The sequence below is a fragment of the Ciconia boyciana genome, chromosome 15, assembly GCF_034638445.1.
Source record: "Ciconia boyciana chromosome 15, ASM3463844v1, whole genome shotgun sequence".
NCBI classification, from domain to species: domain Eukaryota; kingdom Metazoa; phylum Chordata; class Aves; order Ciconiiformes; family Ciconiidae; genus Ciconia; species Ciconia boyciana.
Window position 1 is genome coordinate 450,784 of NC_132948.1, and position 22,187 is coordinate 472,970.

The window sequence follows — 22,187 nt, forward strand, 5'->3', positions numbered from 1 at the left end:
TCCCCTGGGAGAGGCTTCAGGGCACCGCTGCCTCCCCGCTGCAGACCGGGCAGCGACAGAGCACGGGCAGCATGCGGGTAGCGTGCGGGCAGAGCGTGGGCGAAGCACAGGCAGAGAGCAGGCAGAGCACAGGCAGCAGGCAGAGAGCTTGCAAAAAGCACGCAGAGATTAGGGAGTGTGCAGGCAGCGCACAGGCAAAGTGATGGAAGCATGCAGGTGGTGTGCAGGCAGGGCGCAGGCAGATTGCAGGCAGGACTGCTCGGGAATCTTAGGCAGAAGCCGCGTGGGAGAAAGCCCATCTCAGCTGGCCCCTGGGCTTGTCCCAGCCTTGCCGTGTGGCAGCACTGTGCCCGGGGCTGCGTGGAGAGCCCAGACGCTGGGGGGTTGGTAGCCCCTTGGCGGGGGGTTAGAAAGCTGGGGTCAGAGCCCTGCACCCCACTGCCAGCCCCCCGTGTCCCCCCAGATTTGTGTCCCAGCACCCTGAGCACCCAGATGGGGGTGGACTCTCTTTGCCCAGTGGCCAGAGCTCTCTTGAGCCCCAGGGTCCAATCCTGGCTACACTGGAGAGGGTCTGACCACAAGACCATTCCCGCCCCCGGGCTCTTGCTGGGCTGGGGGAGGATGCTGGATACGAGGCGGGGGGCAGGGGGATGAGGGGCTCCTAATCTTACCCCTAGGGCTGGTCTCTGCTGCCAGGGGAGCCCGTAGCAGCAGCCACAGCGGGGACCTGCCTCCGTCACCCCCTGCCTGTACCTGCGGCAAGGTCATCCATCCCCCCACCGCATCCCGCTCAGGACCGGGCTGAGCACCCGAGCCAGACCAGGCGATGCCCAGCACGTTGCCTGCCCGGGAGCATGGGGCATGGAGAGACGGCACCCACCTACAGAAGAAATACATATTTATTAGGAAAGCACTCTGCAGAGGTGCCAGGCTCTGTCGTACCAAACTAATCCCTCCAACTCCGCTGGATGGGACGTGGGAGCCCGAAGGGCATCCAGCTCCGGCCATAAATAGTGCTTTCCTCCTGGCCAGAAGCAACCCCAGGGGCAGACGGGAGGGAGGCATCGGTCGAAACCAGCTCGACCCCACGCCGGGCACGGCACGGCTGCGGCGCGACCGGCAATGGAGAGCCGTGCCTGGAGCCCGGGGTGCCGGGGCAGGGGTTTGCCGCCGGTGATGGATGTGGGGCACATCCCCGGCGATGCCCTGGGCCCCGAGCAGCAGCACCCTCCCTCTCCCGTGCACCGCGAGCCCGACAGACCAGAGTGGGGCGCGGGAAGCGAGCGGCTCCGTTACTGCAGAATATACCGTGGGTACGTCTAGTACAACAAGCGCTGCTTATGCGATCGATAATACTGCTACAAAAAAGTGGGGGGGATATGCCACGCACGGACCCCCCCGGGTTGGCAGCCGGGCCGGCTCCCTGCGGTCCTGCCCTGCGCGGGGAGGGCGAGCTGCCAGACCCGGGCAGGGAGCAGGCAGCAGGGCATGGATGGGGAGGACCAGGTCCTGGGGCAGGGGAGACTAAAGGAACAAGGAGGATGAGAGAGATGGAGGGGGGGAGAGTGGAGGCTCAAGGCTCTTCCAGTGCCCCCTGCCCAGTCCAGGCTTCCACGTCTGCTGGCCGTGCCGGCAAACGTCCTTCCTCCTGGCGCACAGCCAGCCGGCGCGGGGCCAGTGCCCGGCTCCCGGTCACTGCACTGCCTGAGCGGGCACGGCGGCTGCTCTGGGCTGCTCCAGGCTGGCTTCTCGGCTCTTCTTCCTGGGAGGCTTTTTAATGGGGGTTTTCTTGGTCACTTGCTCACTGGGGAGAGCCTGGTCCTGGCCGATGCCGGTGCTTGGCTTCTCCACCCGCTTGGGCTCCCCGGCCACTGGCTCGGCCGCCCCAGGGATCAGTTTTTGCAGATGGGGAGAGGTGGGCAGCAAGGGCTTGCTGGTCTTCTGGCTGCCGGCGGCCGCCGAGCGCCTGGCTTTCTGCGGAGGGGTGGGCTTCTCCCGCTGGACGCCCACCCCATTCGCCCGGGTGCCTCCATCCCCCTTGTTGAGGCTCTGAGTCTTTTCCTTCAGCTGGGCGGCCAGCTCGGAGGCCAAGTGGGGATGGAGGGGCTCGGAGCGGGGTTTGCTGGCGCCGGGGCTGCGGGGAGCATCCCTGTTGTCCCCGACCCGCCGCTCCGGCTGGAAGGCGCCCATCTTTCGGAAGGCGTTCTGCACCGCCCCGTTGATGCTCTCTGTCGGCTCCGAGCCGGCTTTGCTCCTCTGCTTGGGCTTGGAGGGCGACTGGGGCTCCCCGGCAAGGCTGGTTTTGCCCTCAGGGACGCCGGGCTCCTTTGGTTGTTTCTGCGCTTTCTCCTTGCCCCGTGCGCTGCCCTTCTCCTCTGCTCTGCCCTGCACGCCGGCCGACGTCTCGCTCGGGCTCCTCTTCCTCTTGGCCAAGCCCTGGCCTTGCTCGGGGCTGCCAGACTGGGCGGCCGCTCGCTCTGGGGACCGGCTGGGCGCTGGCAGTGAGTTGGACTGGCTGGAGTTGTACCTGCCGTGGATCCAGGAGACTTTGGGCTTTGTGGCCGGATCTGGGGGACGGGGCTTGGTCCTCTCCGGGGATGGCGGCTTCCCGGGGCTGCGGGACTCCATGACAGCATCCTCCTCCTCCTTGGACTGCTTGGAGAGACGGGCGACCCGGGCGTAGAGCGCGGCGCTGGCCGAGCCTGAGCCGCAGGAGGAGCGCTCGCTGTCCGAGGACTTGAGCAGGGGCGTTTCGCTGCTGTCGGCCGGGAAGGCTCTGACGGAGCCCGTCTCCTTCAGGAAGGTGTATTCGCCTGCTTCCTCCCCACCAGCTGGGGCCACCAGCTTGTCCCCAGGGCTGGCGGGTGTCCCCCTGTCCCTGCTGTCGCCCACGCTCTCTGTGGGAGGAGAGCACGGGGCTGTCAGGTGGGGATGTGCCCAGGGAGGGGAAGGACCAAGATGCTCCTGCAGCACGGTGGGATGGCATCCCACCCGATTCCGCCCCGCACCCGGGTGTGTCCCCAGGTCTCCCCGTCCCCTCCTCCCAGTCAGGGACCCCAGCACAAAAAGGCTCTTAAAACAAAGCCGGAGCAGCAAACACTGGAGGAGGGAGCTCAAACCGCACGGGAGGCAACATCAGCACCTGCATCCCTTCCCAGAGCACGAGGAGCCAGGGTGACACGGTCCCCACCACCAAGGGTGACACCTCTCCACTGAGCAGGAGGTGGCCCCTGGTGATGGTTCCAAAGTCCTGCTCCTGCTCACCTTCGTGGGGGACGCAGTACACCGGCCCCTCATCCGTGGTGTCGAAGGAGGAGAAGGAGCCACGGGATGACCAGGATGGGGAAGGCTGCTCCACCACGGAGGGCGGCTCGATGAAGCTGCAGTTCAGGGTGTTCTCCAGGTCGTGGTGGGCCACTGCGAGGGCAAGGAACTGCTGTCAGTGCCTGTCCTGCCGCACCCCCCAGCCCCCACGGCAGCCAGGAGGGTGGGATGCTGCACAGCTCCCCCCTGCCCAACTTGCCAGTGGGTCTCGGGGACAGGGAGAGCATCCCAGGCACGGGGACAGCTCTCACCGTGCATCCCCACCAGGTCCCCCAGCCAAGCGCCCGCATGCAGAGGCCATCAACCAGCAATGGTGGTGACCAGCATCCCCCATGCTTGGGGACAAGTGGCTGTGGACAGCAGAGCCCGTGCAAGCCTTACACCTCCCATCTATCCCCCTTTCCATGGCAGGTCTCCAGCTGCCCAGATTGAGGATGCCCATGGCAGAGGAATGAGCCACCCAAAACCCTGGGTCCCATGAGGACCCTGTGAGCATCCCGGTGGTCACCCATGGGCTGCACAACCCAGCATGGCCACCCCACAGAGAAAGTCCTGGAGCTGCGACCGTCCCCTTCCTGGGGAAAGAAATGAGCTGCCGGCTTTAATTGCCGCTTCAGCGTCACCATTTCTAATTTCCACTTCAGCGTCACTTCAGCGTCACCATTTGCATTTTCCTATTCCTTCCGCTTCTGCAAAAGGAGGTAGAAGGATGGTAAAAGGATGCCCGTGGCAGGGGGATGCGCAGCACCATTTTTTCCCAGTTCTGCCACTTTTCAATCCCTTTGCCAGCTTCTCCCATCCTGAAGCTGAGGAGAAGCATCCCCCCTCTCACCAGCGCTGCCCCCTCCGCCATGGGGGCCGCCCACAGAGAAGCTGAGCGGAAGAGAAAAACCACCAGAGAGGAAAAACTTGGTGTTAAAAATATTTTCGGTTTCAATGGTTAAAAAAAAAAAAAAAAAAAAAGCTGAGCAGTGACAGTTGTCTGGGCTGGGAGGGACTGGTTTTTCTGTTTGAGCATTTTTAAGGCTTTTTGCTGGATAAGTTCATGTCCCAGCCCACCCCGCGGTGCTTTTCTGGTGCCTGCAGCTTCGGCCTCGTCCTCAGGGTACCCGCAGGACCGTGGCAGCACCCAGCTGGGTGGAGGGGACCGACCCTCCCCGAGAGCTGGGCAGCATCAGCGCCTCTTGTCCCCATCCCCTGCCTGCTGGCTTTTGTCCCCGGCGGAGGTGGCAAGGGCTGCACAAACCCAGGGCGCAGGGCAGGTTCCCCCCGCGCAGCAGCTGTACGTCGATATTTCCAGGCATTTGTAACCTCTGCCCGCACATCCCAACCATCTAAGTCACGCTGCAATTTCCTGCTCGGACTGTTTGGTTCTTGCACCACATCCCTGTTTTACAATAAAATATCTCTGAGTGTTATTGGGATGCCCACTGGAACATTTATTCTTTATTAGGGAATCTGGCTTCAGAGATGCAGGGTCATTAAAATGACGGCAGCGATGCACGCTCGCCCCTGCATAGTTTGGCTTCTTGGAGAAAGGAAAAAAAAAACAACCAGTGATATTTAAGGAGCAAAGGGCCTGGAGAGGGGGAAGTGGCAGTTTCAACACGGCTTTCCTTGTAATAAAAACCAAAAAGGGAAAATTAAAAGCAGCCGGCTGGAAGCGGATGAAGGGAGATGCTTCCTGAGAGGGGGCATGACGAGTGGCTGGGACTCACGGCCACGAGGCGTCTCTGGGACTCAGATGAGACCCAGGATACGGCCAAAGGATAAGAAGAGGATGTGCAGCACACCCAGAGCCGGGCTCGAGGGCCCCTGCATAGTCCCCTGGGATTTATCCCCTCCCCGGCCGATATATCATGGGCTGATGGGGCTGGGAGAAATGCGCTCACTTCCCTCGGGTCCTCTCCTGCTGCTTCTCCCCGAAACCTCCTGGGGCCACAGCGTCAGGGTGCCGACCCCAGCCCTGGATGCACGGCGGCCGATTGGCCTCAAGACTGGGACACAGCGGCGAGGAGCCTCAGAAGGGCTGTGGGAGGGCGGCCCCGGAGCCCTCCTGGCCACCACCTCACTCATCCCAAGCTCCCTGTGGTCAGCATCACCCTGGGGGCCAGTCGAGCTTTGCTGCTCGGAGGGGAGGCAGCGGTGGGGTGCAGGAGCAGGCACCCCGTGGTGCAGAGCTCAAGTTAGCCCCGGCATCCGAGGGGTGACACACAACCGAGACCCGCACTGGTACCACTGACGTCCCAGGCAAGCAAACCCTGTGGAACCCGCACACACAGGGATGCCCAAACCCTGGCACCGCGGACACTGGCGTCAGCCCAGGACGTGGCCGCGCGGGCTGCCAGCTCGGGTGCAACCCCAGGGAGATGCTGCGGATTCGAAGCTGGTGCTGAGGCAGAGGAGCAGCTTTTGAGGGGGGCACCTGGGGCTCCAGGCACCTGATGAGCTTTGGTGGGGCTTCAAAACCTGCTGCCCCACCTGGGGAGGTTCTATCACGCGTGGGCTTGTGCTCGCTGGTGGTGACCATGGTCATGCTCGAGCCCAGAGGGGAAAACCCGCCTGGTGCTAGCAAACGCCCAGCCGTGGCGGCAGCTGTGCAAGGATACGAGCAGACCTGGAGCGACCATCTATCAGGCGTCCTTGGCTTTGGCCAGCCCTGGTTTCACCGTGGCATCCCCACAGGGTCCTGAGCACCTCCAGCGCTGACCTGGCACTTGGGATAGGGCATTTCAGCATCCCCCAGACTCTCCTGCCACGGCAGGACCAACGCGGGGAACGGGCAGCCTCTGCCACCGTGAAGCAGCCAGCATAGCTTCCAGGTGGAGCCACGCGCTGACGTGGCACCGCGGGCACCGGGCATCGCAGGGATGCAGCTGCTGCGGGCACGCTGGCAGGCCTCCCTCGCCCAGGGGGTCCCCAGACGCGGTGCGGGCCGGAGGCATCACCAGACCATGCACCAGAGGGACGGGGAGTGGCTGAAGACCACAGCGGCTCCGCCGTGGCCTGCGGGGTAACACGATGAACACAAACCAACCCCTGACCAAAGCCTTTCCCCCCAGTGAAATAACAACCCCCAACCCCACGAACGGGCTCCAGGAATAGCCCCAGCCTGGCTGGGACCCGAGACCATCCCGAGCATCCCTCCGGCACCAGCGCTGCATCCTCAGCCTTTCCGGGGGCTGCGGCCGCCCTGTTTACACAGAGCAGCTGGGTGGGCGCCAGCTGCCTCCGGGCCGGCGCAGGGAAGGCGCAGGCAGCCCCCTCGAGCCCCCGCTGCCCTCGCCGCACACAGGCACCCTCTGTCCTCCCCGAGCTCTGCCCGGCCCCTTCCACAAACACGGCCTCTGTTATCCTCTGTTATCCTTGCAGCAGGAATGTTTCTCCGGCCCTGGCGCACCCTGCTCCGGGGCAGGGCTTTGCCGTGCCTCATGTGGCGAGGAGTCGTCCCCCCCGGCTTTGATGCTGGAGCTCGGGCACGGTGTGCCGGGATGGGGGCCACCGCCGTCCCCCCCCGGCCCAGGGTGGGGGATGTGGCCTCACGCCGAGCTGCTGCATGCCAGGATGCTGCTGCATGCCAGGATGCGGCTGCTCGGGGCGTCCCGCCAGCGCTGCACACCCAGGGAGCTGCTGGGCTTGGGGGGACACGGGACTGAGCCCCATGCCGGCACAGGGTGGGGAGCGCTGCCTTTGCCCCCTGGTTTATTCAACAGGGTCCTCTCTGCGGCAGCACAGCCCCGTCCTCACGCTGGGATGAGCGCAGGGAGGTTTCAGACCGTGCGGGGTACAGTGTTCCCCAGCTGCCTGGATGTCGGGGGTCCCCGACAGCCCCAACACCCCTGGATCAGGAGCTCTGCTGGGTGTGAGCAGCCGCTCTATGAGCCCAGTTCATGCTTGGGCAACATAGGGAGCTCACCCAAAATTTCTGCCCCTCCATCCTCAACTCTGCTGTGCACAGCAGGGGGGTGGGCTCCGGCCCCAGCTCGGATGCCCTGACCCCACACAAAGCCGGGGCAGGGTTAGGTCAGGACCAAAAGGGCAAACAAGGCATTTCGCTGCTGCGACAGGGACCGCTCCTCTACCTGGGGAATGTAAAAACCTCACAAAACAGCTCAGCAGAGCTCCAGGCACCAGGCACCTGCCCTCGCGAAGCAAAATGATGCGCTTTGAGATCCAGAAGCTACAGACTGAGAAAGGGCTGAGCTTCTGCGAGCCAGACAGCTCGCACCGAGCATGGAGACGGTCCCGGGGACCCGCATGTCCCCATCACAGCTCTGCCGTGCTCACCGCCCTGGGTTTGGGGCTGGAAAGGATGCTGTGAGCCATGTGCGCTGCCCCGCTAGGCGTAAAGCCGTCGGGGTTTGGCTCCCTGCCCCTTCCCCAAACCCCAGCACCTTACCCACGACCTTGGGTAACTTCTGGCGACGCAGGGGGATGCGCGGGAGCTTCATGCCGATCCGACTGAAACGCCCACACAAGCGTCTCGGCGGCTTCTTGGCTGCTGCTGGATCCTGGCTGGAGCTGCAAGAGAAGGCGACGGCCCCATCAGAGAGGCACCGGCGCCCGCCCCGTGGCGGGGACAGCCTTCACGGGGCGAGACAGCGAGTCAGGAGCTCAGGGATGCTGCAAATGCAAAGGGCTTTCGGGGAAGAGCCTGGGGTGGCTCGGGGCAGGGGGGTGCCCAGGAAACACGGGGTCGAGGGACCTGCTGGGGCTACTGTCAGCCCCGGGCAGCAGCTTGCACATCGCACCGGAATGCAGAGCCAGGGGATGATGGCAGGGCCGGATTCAGCTGCGGCCATCGGCAGCCCGGCCCCAGAACACCCTCAAGGCCAGGCCAAGACCCTAAATCTTTAAAAAAAAAAAAAAAATCATCCCAACCCCAAAACAAACACGTGGCTTCTCTTTATTTGCTTGCTGGTTTTGAAGCCTCCTGGGGCCAAGGTTTCAAGCAATTATCTGCAGCCGCAAGAGCAAGCGGCTTCGTGTGTTGATGCAAGGCAACCTGCAATGCGCCCACCGCTGCTGCAGTCCCTCGGGAAGCTCTGGCAAGGGACCACCGCTGGGACAGCACCACGGGTGACCCAGCTGTCTGGGGACATTGCCGGGGTCGGGGCACCCCGGGAGAGAGGAATCTATTTTGAGCCATTTCCCCTCTTCCTGTGCGATACTTCACCACGCGGGGCTGCGTTTGTGCTTTTATCTGCGGGATAATTACACGCAGCCCCCAGGCTCTCCAAGCCAGATGTGCCGGGCTGGGATTGAGCTGGCAGGACTGCAAGGGGAGGCTTCCGGAAAGTTCCCGTGCATTGGCTGGCAGCATGAGGGGGGGCTTTCTCTGCAGCTGGAGGAGCTCCCACGACCTGCTCATCCCGTGCTGAGCAGCACAAGCGCCCTGCAATGGGGCTGTCCCCATCTCAGTCCCCATGGTGGGATGTCACACGGTGCTGCCGAAACACTGCCAGCATCCCGATCTTCCTGCAGAAACTCGCCCTCCCTGCCCCGAATGTCCCTGTGTGGGACAGCTGACAGTGCCGCAGCCCATCACCCCACCAGGTCTCACCCCGTGGCCCAGGGGTTTGTTCCGGGGGTCTTGGTCTTGTCTCGATGCCCTTGCTATATTTTAGGGTTCCCTTTGCAGATCAGCTCCAGGCCCCCGGAGACTGGAGGGGACCTGGCAGGTCTCCGTGAAGTGATGGCCCACGAGAGGGAAACAAAGTCAGGGAGAGGGGGAAGGTGGTCCCCAGGCAGGGCTCACCCCGAGCCCCTCCATCAGTCCCCCAGCAGGGTGCTGCCCTGAGGATGCAGTGGGACTTGCTCAGACCCTGGGGACTCCCAGGGTGCATGGTGCCAGGTGGGCAGTGCAGCTCTGCCTCAGTTTCCCCACAGCACTGCTGTCCCAGTGTGGTCCCTGCATTGCCCCACCAGTTCCAGCCCCACACCGGGCACCGATGTCCCCAGACCTGTAGCTCCTCCCCAGCTCAGGCTTTGCGGCAGAGCCCGGCAAGAGCCTGCCCGGCCCCGGCACTCACCCACGGGCTTCATCCTTCTTGCGGCAGACGCAGCAGCAGCAGAGCAGGGAGAGCAGGAGGATGAGCAGCAGCGCCAGGAGGGCTCCTGCCCCGATCACCCCCATCCTCTGGTTGGCCTCTGCAAGACAAAACCGGCCGGCTCAGCCCCGGTGATGGCCCTGTGGCAGAGCCCGGCGCCCTGACCCGTGCCCGCCGGCACTCACCCATGTGGCAGGCGCCCGTCAGGGGGTCACAGGCGCCGTCGTGGCAGCTGCAGGCTTCGGCGCAGTTGGCTCCGTAGCGGCCGGGTGGGCAAGTCAGGTTACAGCTGGAGGGAAGGGGCCAGGTGAGAGCCCTCGCCACCCCGGCTGCTGCCTCCTCCCAAACCCTCTGTGCTCCGGGGAAAAGCAGGGTCCACTTCTGCAGGCTGCTCCATCACGGCCCCCCCGCACCCTGGGGACCCCACGACCCCCAGGGAGCAGGAGCCCATCGCCCAGCCAGCTGCGTCACCCATCGCTCAGGGGATTTGGCCTGGCTGGGGCTCAGATGCTCTTGCTGCTCCCTGTGCACGGCTTCGCAATTAGGTGCGGCAATTACGAAAGGTCGTTAACCCAGCAGTCGCATCTAAAGACAACCTGGGGTCACGTGCAGGGTTTCCAGCTCAGCTTGGTGGTGACATGGCCACGGCACCCCCAGACCCCCCCACGCTGAGCTGGGCAGAGCCACGGCGGCCACGAGCTGGGAAGGTGCCCAGATTGATTTTGTTTTTTATTTTTTTGGCCTCCAAGAAGAAAAAACAACTGAGCAGCCCCGAGGCATCCACTCTGTCAGGGCGGACCCTCCCGGCTCAGCTAAGCCCAGCATCAAATCTCCACCACCAGTAAAATGACGTCCCTGACAGCATCACCGGGGTGATGGGGACTTGCACGAACGGGCACCGACCCGCGAGCATTAAGGGCTTGAGCACAGAAAACACGCGACGAGCACACGCCAAAGCAACCAGGGCTCTTGATGTCAGCGGGACTGACCCGACCTGCCACCCCGGCGGTGGGCCAGGCACCACAGTGAAGGACCCAGATGGACTCGGGGTACGCCCGCGGCGCTGCTGGGCACCAAACCCTCCACCAGCTGCTCACCGGCGGCTGCGTCCCAGCCGGAGCTGCTGCAGCCACAAGGAGCCAGCGGGCTCCAGCCCAAACCTGCTCCCCTGGGGACGCAGCTGCCCCTCAGCCCTCGGCGCCGTGCCCAGAGGCGGCTCAGCCCATTTCACGCTCTGCCGACTTGCAAAGTGTCGCCCTGGCCGAGCCTCGTGCCCGCCAGGCGCCGCGTGCCCACCGGGACGGGCGCTGAGCCCCTGCGGCCGCTCCGAGCAGCTGTGCCGGGGCAGCAAACGCTGCGGGCCGGGAGCTGGGATATCTCCCCAGCAACGCAAAACGCCTCGCCCCACCACTTGGACCCGCATTTCTGCCCCAGGCTGAGTTTTGGGAGAGCAGAGGGGGGTGATTTTTTCTCAAGAGGGTCCAGACACCTCTGGGAACGCTGTGGAGGAGATAAAATGTTCGTAGTGTGCACAAAGCGGCTTAGCAGCCTTTCCTTCAGCATCCTCCCGACACAGAGCCGAGAGGACACCCCTTCAGGGTGAGCACACCCCTTCTGCCTTCATGCCAGAAATCATCCGTTTTTAGCAAAATTATACACTGCTGACAAAAACACTAGTTTGCACATAGTCACAGGGATCTGCCCGAGCACCAAGGAAGTCCCCGAGCCCGCCTGGTGCGCACCCGTATGGCACAGCTCAGCCCGCGCTTACAGCTCCAGGATGCTGCTGGGGCCGGGACCGCATCCCGAGCACCCCCGGTCCCCGCGTACCCAGTGCTGTGCCAGGGCCTCGGAACAATTTAATTCATGCGATGCCCTCCGGCACTGTGCCAAAATCGCTGCCGCACACCCCCGGTGAGCACCAGGACCCTCTCACCTCCGGCTTTGCTACCAAAGGTGGCAACAATGCCCAGGACGGGCATCCTGAGCTGGCTCCCTGCTCGCCTCCGCAGCTCTGCTGGCAGCACAACTGGTTGGCAAAGCCCCCCAAAAATCCACCCGAAATCCAAATGCTCCCTATCTCTAAGCCCCAAGAGAAATGCCAGCGCGGGCAGGACGCTGGTCCCGAACCCCTGCTGCCACCGCCAGCCTCGCGGTTAATTCCTGGGAAAATCCAAGCAGCACCTGGCAGGACGTGGGGGAGCTGGTTTGCGTGGCCCGGCCGGGTGGGAAACACTTTCCTCGCCTTTTCAAACAGCACTTCAGTCCCACACTGGAAAAAAACACCCGGGGATGTGAGCAGGACTCTGACGTCCCTTGTGCCCCTTCCTTGGGCAGGGGAAAAGGGAAGGACTGGGGGGCTCTTCCTGGGGGTGAGGAAGACTCCGGCTGGAGCTGCAGCTTGCAGCAGGAGCACCCAGCAGATGCCGTGCCTGTGAGGCTATTTGCTATTCTGGGATGTGGTTTTCTCTCTCTTTTCGGCTAGAAATTCCACCCTGGACTTAAAAAAAAAAAAAAAAAGAAAAAAACCACCACCGTTTTGTCAACGGCATTTGTTTTTGCCAAATAGCCATTTCCTAAAGCAAAATCCCTCTCTCGCAGCATTACCTTGCTGCTGACGGCTCCCGTGAGCGTGTCCTTTCCCCTCTGCTCCAAAAATCATCCCAATTATTGCCCGTGAGCGTTTCCATCGCAGGAAGCCTCTCGGCTGGGAACCGCATAGGACCCAAGGGGGCAGGAGGTGCCCGAGTGTCACCGTGCCTCGGGGTGCACCCCAACACATGGTTCACTTACTAGGTGCCGTGGGAGCCGGGGTGGCAGAGGCACCGGCCGGTCTCGAAGTGGCACTGGCCGTTGACGCAGTCGCTGCAGACGAAGGCGCAGTTCTCCCCATACGTCCCGTTCCGGCACTTGGTTTCGCACCTGGGGAGGGATGAGGGCAGGCGGCTGGACCACCAACGGCTCCCGGGGACCTCCGGCATCCCCCCGGCCCTCCTGCCTGCAGGCAGGGAGATGGGGCTGTGCACTGTCAGCCCCACTTGGGTGCTGCAAAACCCCAGACCCAATCCTGGACACGAGAGCCTGCGGGAAAGCATCCCGGCTTCACAGCTGAGCCCTACCGCAAGCACCCAACGTTACCTGGGGGCATGGGGCAGGGGTCTCCTTCCGGTCTCACGGCCATGCCAGCAGGCTCAGCCCATCCCTGCCCTCCCCTCCCGTCCTGGCTGCAGAAACCCACTGCCACCCCTGGTCCCCGGGCAGGGAGCAGCGGGGAGGCTGGGCATCACCTCGCTGGGGCCCAACCCTGCGGCCACCCACACTCACCGGTCTCCGATCCAGCCGGGGTTGCAATGGGAGCACTTGCCGTTGATGTGGTTGCAGGTGTGGCCATCCTTGCAGGGGGGACAGAGCTTCTCGCAGCCCTCTCCGTAGAAGCCGGGTGAGCAGGGCTGGTCGCACTTGGTGCCGTTCCAGCCTGCCTCGCAGGTCAGGCAGCGCCCATCTGCCACGGTGCATGGCTGCAGGCTCTTGCACTGCCCGCACCTGCAACGGCCAAGGGGGAGCCCGTCACTCGGCGCAGCATCCCCGAAACCTCCTGCTGCCACCTCCCACTGAGCCCACGGTACCAGATCAGGCCCAAATGGGTCCGGCCACTCACCGCCTCCTGCAGCCTTGGCCGTAGAAGCCAGCCGGGCACGGCTCACGGCAATACTTCCCCCGGTAGCCCGGCTCGCACGTGCAAGTCCCATCCACTTGGTTGCACTTGCCCTTGTAGCACTGGCAGTAACGGTCACAGCGGGGCCCGAATGTCCGCTCTCGGCACTGGCAGCGCCCTGTGAACTGCTCGCAGGGCGAGTTGTTGCAGGAGCACTGGTTGTTGCAACCGCGGCCCCACCAGCCCGGCTGGCACAGGCAGTTGCCCGTCTGCTGGTCACACTGGGAGTTGTGGCTGCAATAGCAGGAGCTGGAGCATTGGGGTCCCCACCAGTTGGGCTCGCAGGTGCATTTACCCGTCTTCTGGTCGCACTTGCCGTGCTTGCAGAGGCAGACGTTCTCACATTTGGGACCCCAGCGGTTGGGGTTGCAGGTGCACTGGCCCGTCACGTCCTCGCACTGCCCGTTGGGGTGGCAGCTGCACATCTCCTTGCAGTCGGGACCCCAGAACTGCCGGGGACACTCTGCGGGCAGAGCCATCAGCCCTGGCACTGCCCGTGGGACAACCCCACCACCAGGCACCGGTGGAGACCCCCAGCCCCAACGGGACCTCTCGACCGCAGTCCCCTTCTCTCCGCCCAGCGCACTGGGTCTCAGAGGAGACCCCTCCAAAGGGACGATGCCCTGGGGACAAAGCCAGGGGGACAGGCACGTGCAGAGCAAGAGCAGCTGCAGCCCCGTCCCTGATGCTCTGCTCTGGAAAGTCACCCCAGGATGAGCCAGCACTCCAGGGCCACCCCGGTGAACCCGGCCGAGGACACGCGGGCCCCTGCCAGTACTCACTGGTGTCGCAGTTGGCACCGAAGTAGCCGTGGCGGCAGCGGCACTCGCTGGGCCTGACGCACACCTCGTTCTCCTTGCAGGTGAAGTTCCCCTCGCACACAGCTGGGCAGATGGAGAGATGGCAGGGATGAGCATGAGTGCCACCGGGCTCGTCCCTGCTCCCCCAAAACTCCCCCAGCCCCACAGAGCAGGGGAAGGGGAGCGCAGTGGCACTTGGGGTGCTGCTGAGCTGTGGCACTGTGACTGTCCTGGCAAGCACCCGGGCAGGCTGGATGGGACCCTCACCAGAAAAATGCCACCAGCCTCCTGCCACCCTGTTCAGCTCCATCCTGGCCACCAGCTTCCTGCCACCCAGCCCAGCCCCGTCCCTGTCACCGGCTGCACCCAGCGGCAGCATCCCTCGCTCAGCTCCGTATCGCCGGCAGAGGCAGCTCCAGGCAGGGGCTGCCTGCAGGCACCGGGGGAGGACGGGGACATGGGGTGGGGGGGTTGCAGGCAGCCACAAGCACGGTCCCCCTGTCCCCCTCCCTGCACTCCTTATGGACCACAGCGGTGTCACTGCCACCCCCACCACCGCCTCTCCCATGCAGGCCACCAGCCCCCGAAGGCCACCAGCCCCTCTCCTGCTGAGGGGACCTTGCGCTGGGGCCAATGCCCCGAGCAGGGCAGGCGCAGGACGTGGGACAGGCAGCACCACGGTGCAGGCAGGTGCAGGCAGATCCCGCATGGCCCTGGACAAGCCTTCTCAGCCACCGGGAGAGGGAGAGCAGACCACCCATCCCATCCACCTTACCTGCGAGTTCTTAGACCTACGGTGATGGATACTATAGAAACCCCTAAAATAGACAGATTACACAGGTTAGGAGCAGTGAGTCTAACGGTTAGAGCAGGTTGGGGCGGCAAGGAGATGGGGACAGCTCGCTGGTGGGACCTCCCCCCACTGTTCTGGCAGACCCCGTCCTCCTTCCTTCCTGCCGGCACGCTGAAGGGACCATGTCCTGTTCCCGGTGCGCGGGCACCCAACGCATGCAGCGAGCGGTTATGAGGGCTCATGCACGGTGGGTTAGTTGGTTACGTGGTCTTTGCTGCCAGCTGCTAACTGCTGACACCCCGAGCCGGCGCGCAGAGCTCCTCCGGCTCTCCTGGGGCGAGGCAAGCCCCATGGCCAGCCAAGACTGCGGGGAGCAGTACAGGAACCCCAAAACAGCCGCCTGCATCGTGGCGGCAGTGCAGGGGATGAGAGCTCCCGGGGCTTCATGCTGAGCATCCGTGCCGGGCTCGCCGTGGCCCCTGGTAAGAGCTGTAACGCCTGGCATGGCGCCAGCGAGGGCTGCCCTGCCTGCAGGCTCGGTGGCCCCTGCCTGACAGCCTGCCTGCCCTGGCAGCCTCTCCCCAACGGGGCCACGATGGACACGTGCCTGGTCCTGGCGGCTTCTCCTCCACCGACGGCTCTGGCTTGGCTCCCCACGCTGCTGCAGGACCCGTGGGAACTCTCTGGGTCCCATCCCTGCAGCTGTATCTCCCCTGTCCCCATGCTTCATCCTGGGGGACACCTCGCTGTCCCTTGAGTCCCAGAGCAGCACCCCCAAATCCTTAGGCACAAAGCTGGCCGGCATGGTGAGAAACCCCCCGGCCTGGGAGCATGGGCGATGCTCCCCACGGAGGAGCCCACTGGGGGCTGGGGCACCCCAGGGCATCACTGTGCGGGCAGGGGGTACCCCAGGGCTGGGCTCTGTGACCAGCACCCCAACACTGGGGCTGAGCACCCATTCCATCCACACGCTGCTGGCTTCGAGCACCGCAGGGAGGCGGGACAGCCTCCAGCATCCCGGGGAGCCTGGCTGCAGGCAGGGGTCCCCGGGACAGGGGGTCCCCGCCGCAGGGCACATCAGGATGGCCCCTGACAGCGGTGGTGAGGCCAGGAGGGCTCAGCAAAGGATGGGCAGATGAGCAGTGTCCAATAAAGCAAAACGCCGGTGCTTACCTATTAAACACTCGCTTCCTTGTTGCCTCCATCCCGGGCAGCACACGAGCACTGAGGAGCTGAGGGAAAAAATCACCGCAAATGGTTACGACCCTCAAAAAGTCCTGGTCCTGCCCAAAAACCCACCGGGAGCACCGATGCTGTGATGATAACAGGTCCTGCTCCCAGTCAATTGAACCCTGGCCGGGTCTGCTGCACCCCGTGGGGCAAGGAGAGCTGTCGGCTCTTCCTCCACCGTGCAGGGAGCACAGATCTGCTGCAGGGCTCCCACAGGCACTGGCTTGAGATGCCCCACCAGCCAGCCGAGGCGATGCCGGGAGTGAGGACAGGGCCAGTTCCTCCCATTAATCAGGAGCAATAAAACAACGGAAGTCACATTTGCAACCGTTATTGTTAAAAAAAATCCCAAAGACCCACAAAAGCCAGGAAAAAAGGGAAGGCTCTAAATGTCCCAAAGGAAAACCAACTGCTCTGCCCCCGAGGGTCCGGCAAAGCAGCCTGCTCCCGGGACGGGATGGCTCGGTGCCCGCAGCCAGACGCCCGGCTTGTCTCCCTTGGCACTGGACCCCCCCGCGCAGGAGGGGGCTGCGGTGAGCGGGGGCTGGCAGTGCCCGCACCGCGAACGTCCCCAGGCTGCTCTTCTCTGCCTGCCTGCACCCTGCTGCCTGCCTGCACGCACCCCCTGCCTGCCTGCACCCCCATGTACGAGCTGGGCAATGGCAACTGCAGGACGGGTCCCTGAGTCCTTGGGTGTCCTGGAGTGCCACCAGCTCCAGGAATCACCACGCACAGGATCATCAGCCAAAGTGGCTTTGGCACAAGCTTGACCCTGGCCAACACCGGGACGGGGTCGCAGACCCCCGCGGAGGCTCAGCCAGGGACACCCTGCGGGGATGGGACACGTGGGGACTAAACAGGGACACCTGACCCACACTTGGTCAATCACCCCCCAAGCAAATGGCCGGGAGCTCACGATGCTCCAACCCAGGTGTGGGGAACACGCTCCCCGTGCCACGACACCGCAGGGACCCCCTAGGCAGGGGAACACTGCTCATCCCCGGGCGACCCACTCATCCCGGTCCCTGCCAGTGACCAGAATGATGCTGGAGGGTTATAAACGGTCTGAGCGGATGCTGCAGTCGAGGAAAACTTCACCCAGGCTGGTCCGGCAGCGCAGCCTGGAATGCGTTTTGCTTGTTCTTTTTTTTTTTTTCCCTTTTCCTCTTTATATTTAACAAATGCAGAAGAGGAGGAGGAGACAGTGAGGAAGTATTCGCTCGAAACCCAGCAGTCACAGGACCGTGTCTGGCTGCCAGACCGCCTTGTCCTGGGGCCGGGGAGGGAGCTGCCAGCAGCCCCCCGGCCAAACGCGGGTACCGGGAAGGCTGGATGCAACTCCCACCGCTGGCCCCTCAGCAGGCAGCACCCACACGGCTGAGCCAGGAGCATCGGGTCCCCCTTTTCGCAGCGGACGGTGAAAAATTGGAAAGGAGGCAGAAAAGAACCACAAAAATGATTCAAGGCCTGGAAAAAATGCCTTGCAGCCGGAGCCCAAAATAGCTCCATCTATTCAGCCCGTCGAAGCGGTCGCAAGACGCTGCGATGGCAGACGGCCCGTACCCCCAGCGCAGGGACCCCGGGGCTCGGGTGGGGGGTTCTGCTCCGGCTGAGCATGCAAGGGGATGCACGGTGTAAACGGCAAAGCGGCGTCAACCACCAAACCAACTCCCCGAGGACCGGGTGGGCTGGAGACAAGGTTCTTCTCTGCAAGAGGCTTCAGGCTGCCCTCCCTGAAAAGCTTCGCTGGCTGTGCTGGGATGCTCGGGTGCAGGCAGGAAAGGGTCTGCGGTGCTCTGACCCTCCCATGGCATGGCCAAAGCACCCACTGTCCCACCTGGGAGCTCCACCCTTTAGAAAGTCAGTGTTTGGTGGTTTTTAGATGAAACCATCGCAGGTTTGCAAGGGGAAACCCCTCCGTTTGGGTATCCACTTGGGAAACCTCCTCCCTCAAACAGCTCAGCCTGGCCACCAAAACGGGCATCACAGACGATGCACCAAAAAGCATCAACCCGCGATGAAAGCCCTGAGCCGATGGCAGGGAGACGGGAGCTGCTGAAACACGGTGTCAGAAGGGAAAAACCCTTCCCCTGCCATGAGCTGGAGGAGGCGAGCGGGACTGCGACCACCACCGGCCGGGACCCCAGCCCACCCACCACCTCTCCGGACGCAGGATTCGTGCTTATCTTTTAACAGATAACTAATCTCTCCTTCACCATGCCCGCTGATGGTGTCCCGCAGCCCTCCGCTCAGCCCCCGCCTCGTTTATCAGCGGCTTTGACAGCAGATAAACTTGCTCCCATTGCAAGGAGAGGCAGCTGGGATGCGGCACTGGGTAACTGGTGATCCCAGCGTGGCACATGGACTGGTTCCTGAGCACAGCCAGCCCCAGGTAGGGTCGGTGCTGGCCGCAGAGGTGACCGGCACCCATTGGGTAGCAGGTCTAAAACACGTCCTGTGGTCTCAGCTCCTCCGAAGAGGGCTTGCTCCATGTGCCCTGTGACCACTGGAACTGGGATAACTGGGAGACCTGTTTGAAAGCTTGCTCCTGAGCCACGCGGACATGCCACCGCAGACATGTACAGTGCAAATACATTTTCTATTTCTTTTTTTTTTTCTTCAAAGCACTACAAACGCTGGGAAAAAGAAGAAAGAAGAGCTGCCTCCAAGATGTGGCCAGGGCTTGGGAGCTTTGCTGATGTGGAAGAAAAGGAGCAGGGACGTGGGCAGAGCCAGAGAAGCGACCTGCAGGGACGAGCGCTCGACGCCAGCGTTGCCCCCGGCACACGGCCACATCCCGCTCACGCTGAGCATCAGCGGGACACGGGACCTCTGCAAATGCTCTGGAGGTTTCTACGGAGGCAGAATATTTTTCTTGCAGATTAATATCCCGCATTGCTCCCTGAAGCACGTCCCCTTTACCTACAGCTATGGGAGGGCTCCTGGGGCAGGAGGGACGGCTCCTCATCCAGACCAACGCAGCCCCCCTAAACAATGAGGAGCGGCCTCACACCCCCAAAAGCAGGAGAGAGACCCTGAGGCTCGGGCGGGAGCTGCTGCCCGTGGTCCCACACGAGACGTCCCCACTCTCAGCCTGCCTGACGGATCTGCAGAGGAGCCCTGCGGGTGCGCAGCATGTCCCCGTCCCCGAAGCCCAGAGCATTGCCATCACCTTCCCCAGCCACGCGGCCATCCCCAGTGCTCCCCACCCCGCTGCTCCTCCCGAGCATCACCCCAGCACTGAGCTCCTTCTTTCTCCATGTCACCCATCACTCGGTGACATCCAGCTCCCCGTGTGGCACACAGGGCTCTTGGGACCACCAGGTCCCAGCCAGCAGCATCCCACCCTGGCCGATGCCAGCTGCAGCTCCCCGACCCGAACCACCCTTGGGGTGCAGGCAAAGACAGAGATCCCCTGGTGCAGGCAGGAGTAGGATCGCGTATGTAAATGGAAACCCTTCAGGCAGAGAAAGAAAAGAAAAATAAGTTAAAAAACAAAGATTACCAAGAGTGCATTAGTGAGAGCAAGGACAGGGACAAAGCAATGCCCAGGCAGGCAGGGCTCTCAGCCTGCATCCCAACCAGCAGCTTCGGAGAGGGTCATGCCAACTTGTAACTGATTATAAAAGAGCTTCAAATTTAGGAGCAAGTTCCACTTAGTACACAAAACTAACACCAAACAGCCCCCAAATATGCCCTTTTCTCCTGCCCGCTAGCCAGGTCTCAGGAGGTCGCGGGAGAGGCTGAAGCAGAATCCTCCTCTCCAGCTCTCCGAAACCATGGCCGGCATCCCCGAGGGATGCCTGGATGTGCTCGGCAGAGCCCGGTACTTGCACAACCACCTGGCCAAGAGTCCAACCAGCAGCTTTATCGAGCTCAGGGGACACACGCTGGGACCTCCTCCCCAAGCCACCTCCAGCCCAGCTGCTGCCAGCCCCCAGCACAGGGCAGGACCCCCAGCACCTGCCCATCCCATACACCCTGTCCTGCTCCCAGTGAGTGCCTCTTGCATGCCCCACAGCACGTATGGGTGGCACAGGGAGCGAGTCTGAGCCCTGCGGTGCTGGGTGCAACATCTCCCCCACCTCCATCCAGTGGGGATGGGGGGGGCGGTCCCTGTGCAAAGGGGAGCACCCAGGCACCCATCCTCAGCACTTGGGGCAGGATGCCGGGAACAGGGAGGGTCGCTTCTCATGTCCCATCTGCCACCCCAGGACGTGGTGGCAGTTTTGCTGGGAACCAGCTGGGCAGAGCCGACAAGGGACCGCTCCCTGCATCCTCCCCTGCCGAGGAACGGCACGGGGCTGGGAGCTGCGGGCTCTGGCTCGTGAAATGCCTCCTTAGGAAATTCAGCCTGTAATTTGAGGAGGGGGCACCAGCGCCCTGCGGCCCTGCTGAATGGAGCCATTATGTGGGCCCCTCTCGCTCGCAGCACATGTTTTCCTTGTGGACTCATCTGACCTCATGGGTGAGATGTAAAGGTGCATTTATGGCCTGGGCCCCCCATAAAGGGCAGGAGATCCTGCTCTCCTAGCTGGGAGGGAGCAGCTGTGGGCGCTCTCCCCCCTTTATTGGGGCCAGCCCGGCCAAGGAGCCTGGCCAGCACCAAACCTGAGTGCTGCGGAGAAGCTTGGCCTGAGGTGATGCTCTGCAAAGGCACCCACGGTACACGGAGGGCACTGGGAGTGGGGACAAGGCAGTGCCAGCTCCCAGGGCCCTGCCCCCGGCCAGGCAAGCAGGATGTGACCCCCGGGGAGAGCCAGGCAGTGCCAGCATCCACTTTCTGAAGCCAAACCTAAGGGTCCTGGAGCTACCAACTCCGCCATCCCAAGCAGCCCGGGGCAGCTCCACCAGGATACCCAGAGCATCCTGCATCCTGCCAGCCTGCGCTCGGCCCCGGCCCCGGCCCCGGCCCCGGGGGGCGCAGCATCGGCGCCCCCAGCGCGATCTGCTCCCCGGAGGCGCCCAGGACCGGCTCCCCCCAGCACACCCGGCTCCCGCGGGGAGCAGGACCGGCCCCGGGGCACCCAGGACCGGCTCCCCGCAGCAGGACTGGCCCAAGAGGGAGCAGGGCCGGCCCCGGCGTGCCCAGAACCGGCTCCCCGCAGCACGCCCGGGGATCAGGACCGGCGCCCCCGCTCCCGGCCCCGCTCGGGCTGAGCTCCTCGCCCCTTCCCCGGCGCCCGGCTCCCCCCCGCCTCACCCCGCACAGGACGGACTTTGTCTTGGAAGGCGCCCAGCGCCGCGGCTGCCCCGGGGAAGGGGAGCGGCGAGTCCCGGCCCCCGAACCGTGGGTCGGGGGTCCCGTCCCGCCCCTCCACACCTGCCCGCCCCGCCGCTCCTACCCGCCGGCCCTGCAGACGTTCCTGCCGCGGGGGCTCAGCTCCTGCGCGGCTCCGCGGCTCAGCAGCAGCAGCAGCAGCGGCGGCAGCACCGCGGCTCCGGCTCGGGCGCGGCGGGGCGGTCGCAACCCACGGGCCGCCATGACCGTCGGAGCGGCGGGGCCCGGCTTGACCCGGCCCATCCCATACGGGGCCGGGCGCTCTCCCCCCTCCCCTCCCCTCCCCTCCCTCCCCCCCTCCCTCCCCGGCTCCGCCGTGCCCGGTACCCGCCCTGCCCTGGCTGCTGCTCGGCGGGCGGAAGCCGCACTGCGAGCGCTCCGCCGCCGCCGCCGCCTCCCCCGCGCCCCTCTCGGCAGCGGCGGGAGGGGCCCCGCCGCCAGCGAGGAAATTCCGCATTGGTTCCCCTGACGGCGGGCCAGGCTCCGGGGGCCGCGGGCCGCCGCCTCCCCGGCCGCGGGGCAGCGCCGCCCCGACGGCCCCGGCGGTCCCGGGGGTCTCTACCGGATAGGCAGCCCCGCGGAACCGGCGGAGGGTCTCCCAGGCGGGGCGGGGGGAAGGCTGCGAAGTCCTGGCTTCCAGTTCAGCCCGGGGGTCCGGTAGCTCCCAGGTGCCCGGGAGTCCTGGGAGCCCAGTGCCTGCGGGGTTTGGATGGCCCCGGGGTCCGGCAGCCCCGGGGTTCGTCTGCCGTGGTGGTTGGGCAGCCCCAGGGCGCCGGGAGTCCTGGGAGTCCGGCAGCCCCGGGGTCTGGCTTTCCGGGGTGCAGCAGCTCCGGGGGCCCGACGGCTCTGGGTGTCCAAGGCGCCGGGGTCTGGCTGTCCCAGGGGTCGGGCAGCCTCAGGTGCCCAACAGCGCTGGGTGCCCAGCAGCCCCGGGTACCGAACAGCCCTGGGATCCGGCTGACCCGAGGATCCAGCAGCTCCAGGTGCCCAACAG

General features: G+C 64.2%; 1 protein-coding gene across 1 annotated transcript; it reads right to left on the bottom strand.

Moving 5' to 3' along the window:
• Positions 1 to 886: 886 nt before the first annotated feature.
• SCARF2 (scavenger receptor class F member 2) lies at positions 887 to 21,471 on the bottom strand. The gene is made up of 11 exons (XM_072880395.1): positions 21,258 to 21,471; positions 15,856 to 15,914; positions 13,872 to 13,973; positions 13,033 to 13,552; positions 12,699 to 12,917; positions 12,168 to 12,296; positions 9,560 to 9,663; positions 9,357 to 9,474; positions 7,724 to 7,845; positions 3,265 to 3,417; positions 887 to 2,897 (listed from the first exon to the last, which is right to left on the bottom strand). The coding sequence occupies exons 1-11, from the start codon at positions 21,434 to 21,436 to the stop codon at positions 1,693 to 1,695; spliced, it is 2,910 nt and encodes a 969-aa protein (XP_072736496.1). The 5' UTR covers positions 21,437 to 21,471; the 3' UTR covers positions 887 to 1,692.
• Positions 21,472 to 22,187: the final 716 nt, after the last annotated feature.

What these genes read in the sequence shown, in the direction of transcription:
- SCARF2 (XM_072880395.1), bottom strand. Translation starts at nt 21,436, where the DNA reads ATGGGCCGGGTCAAGCCGGGCCCCGCCGCTCCGACGGTCATGGCGGCC. An exon ending in AGGAAGCGAGTGTTTAATAG is followed by an intron (nt 13,974 to 15,855) that starts GTAAGCACCGGC and finishes CCATCTGCCCAG; the next exon opens with CTGTGTGCGAGGGGAACTTC. An exon ending in CGGTGCCAACTGCGACACCA is followed by an intron (nt 13,553 to 13,871) that starts GTGAGTACTGGC and finishes CTCTGCCCGCAG; the next exon opens with AGTGTCCCCGGCAGTTCTGG.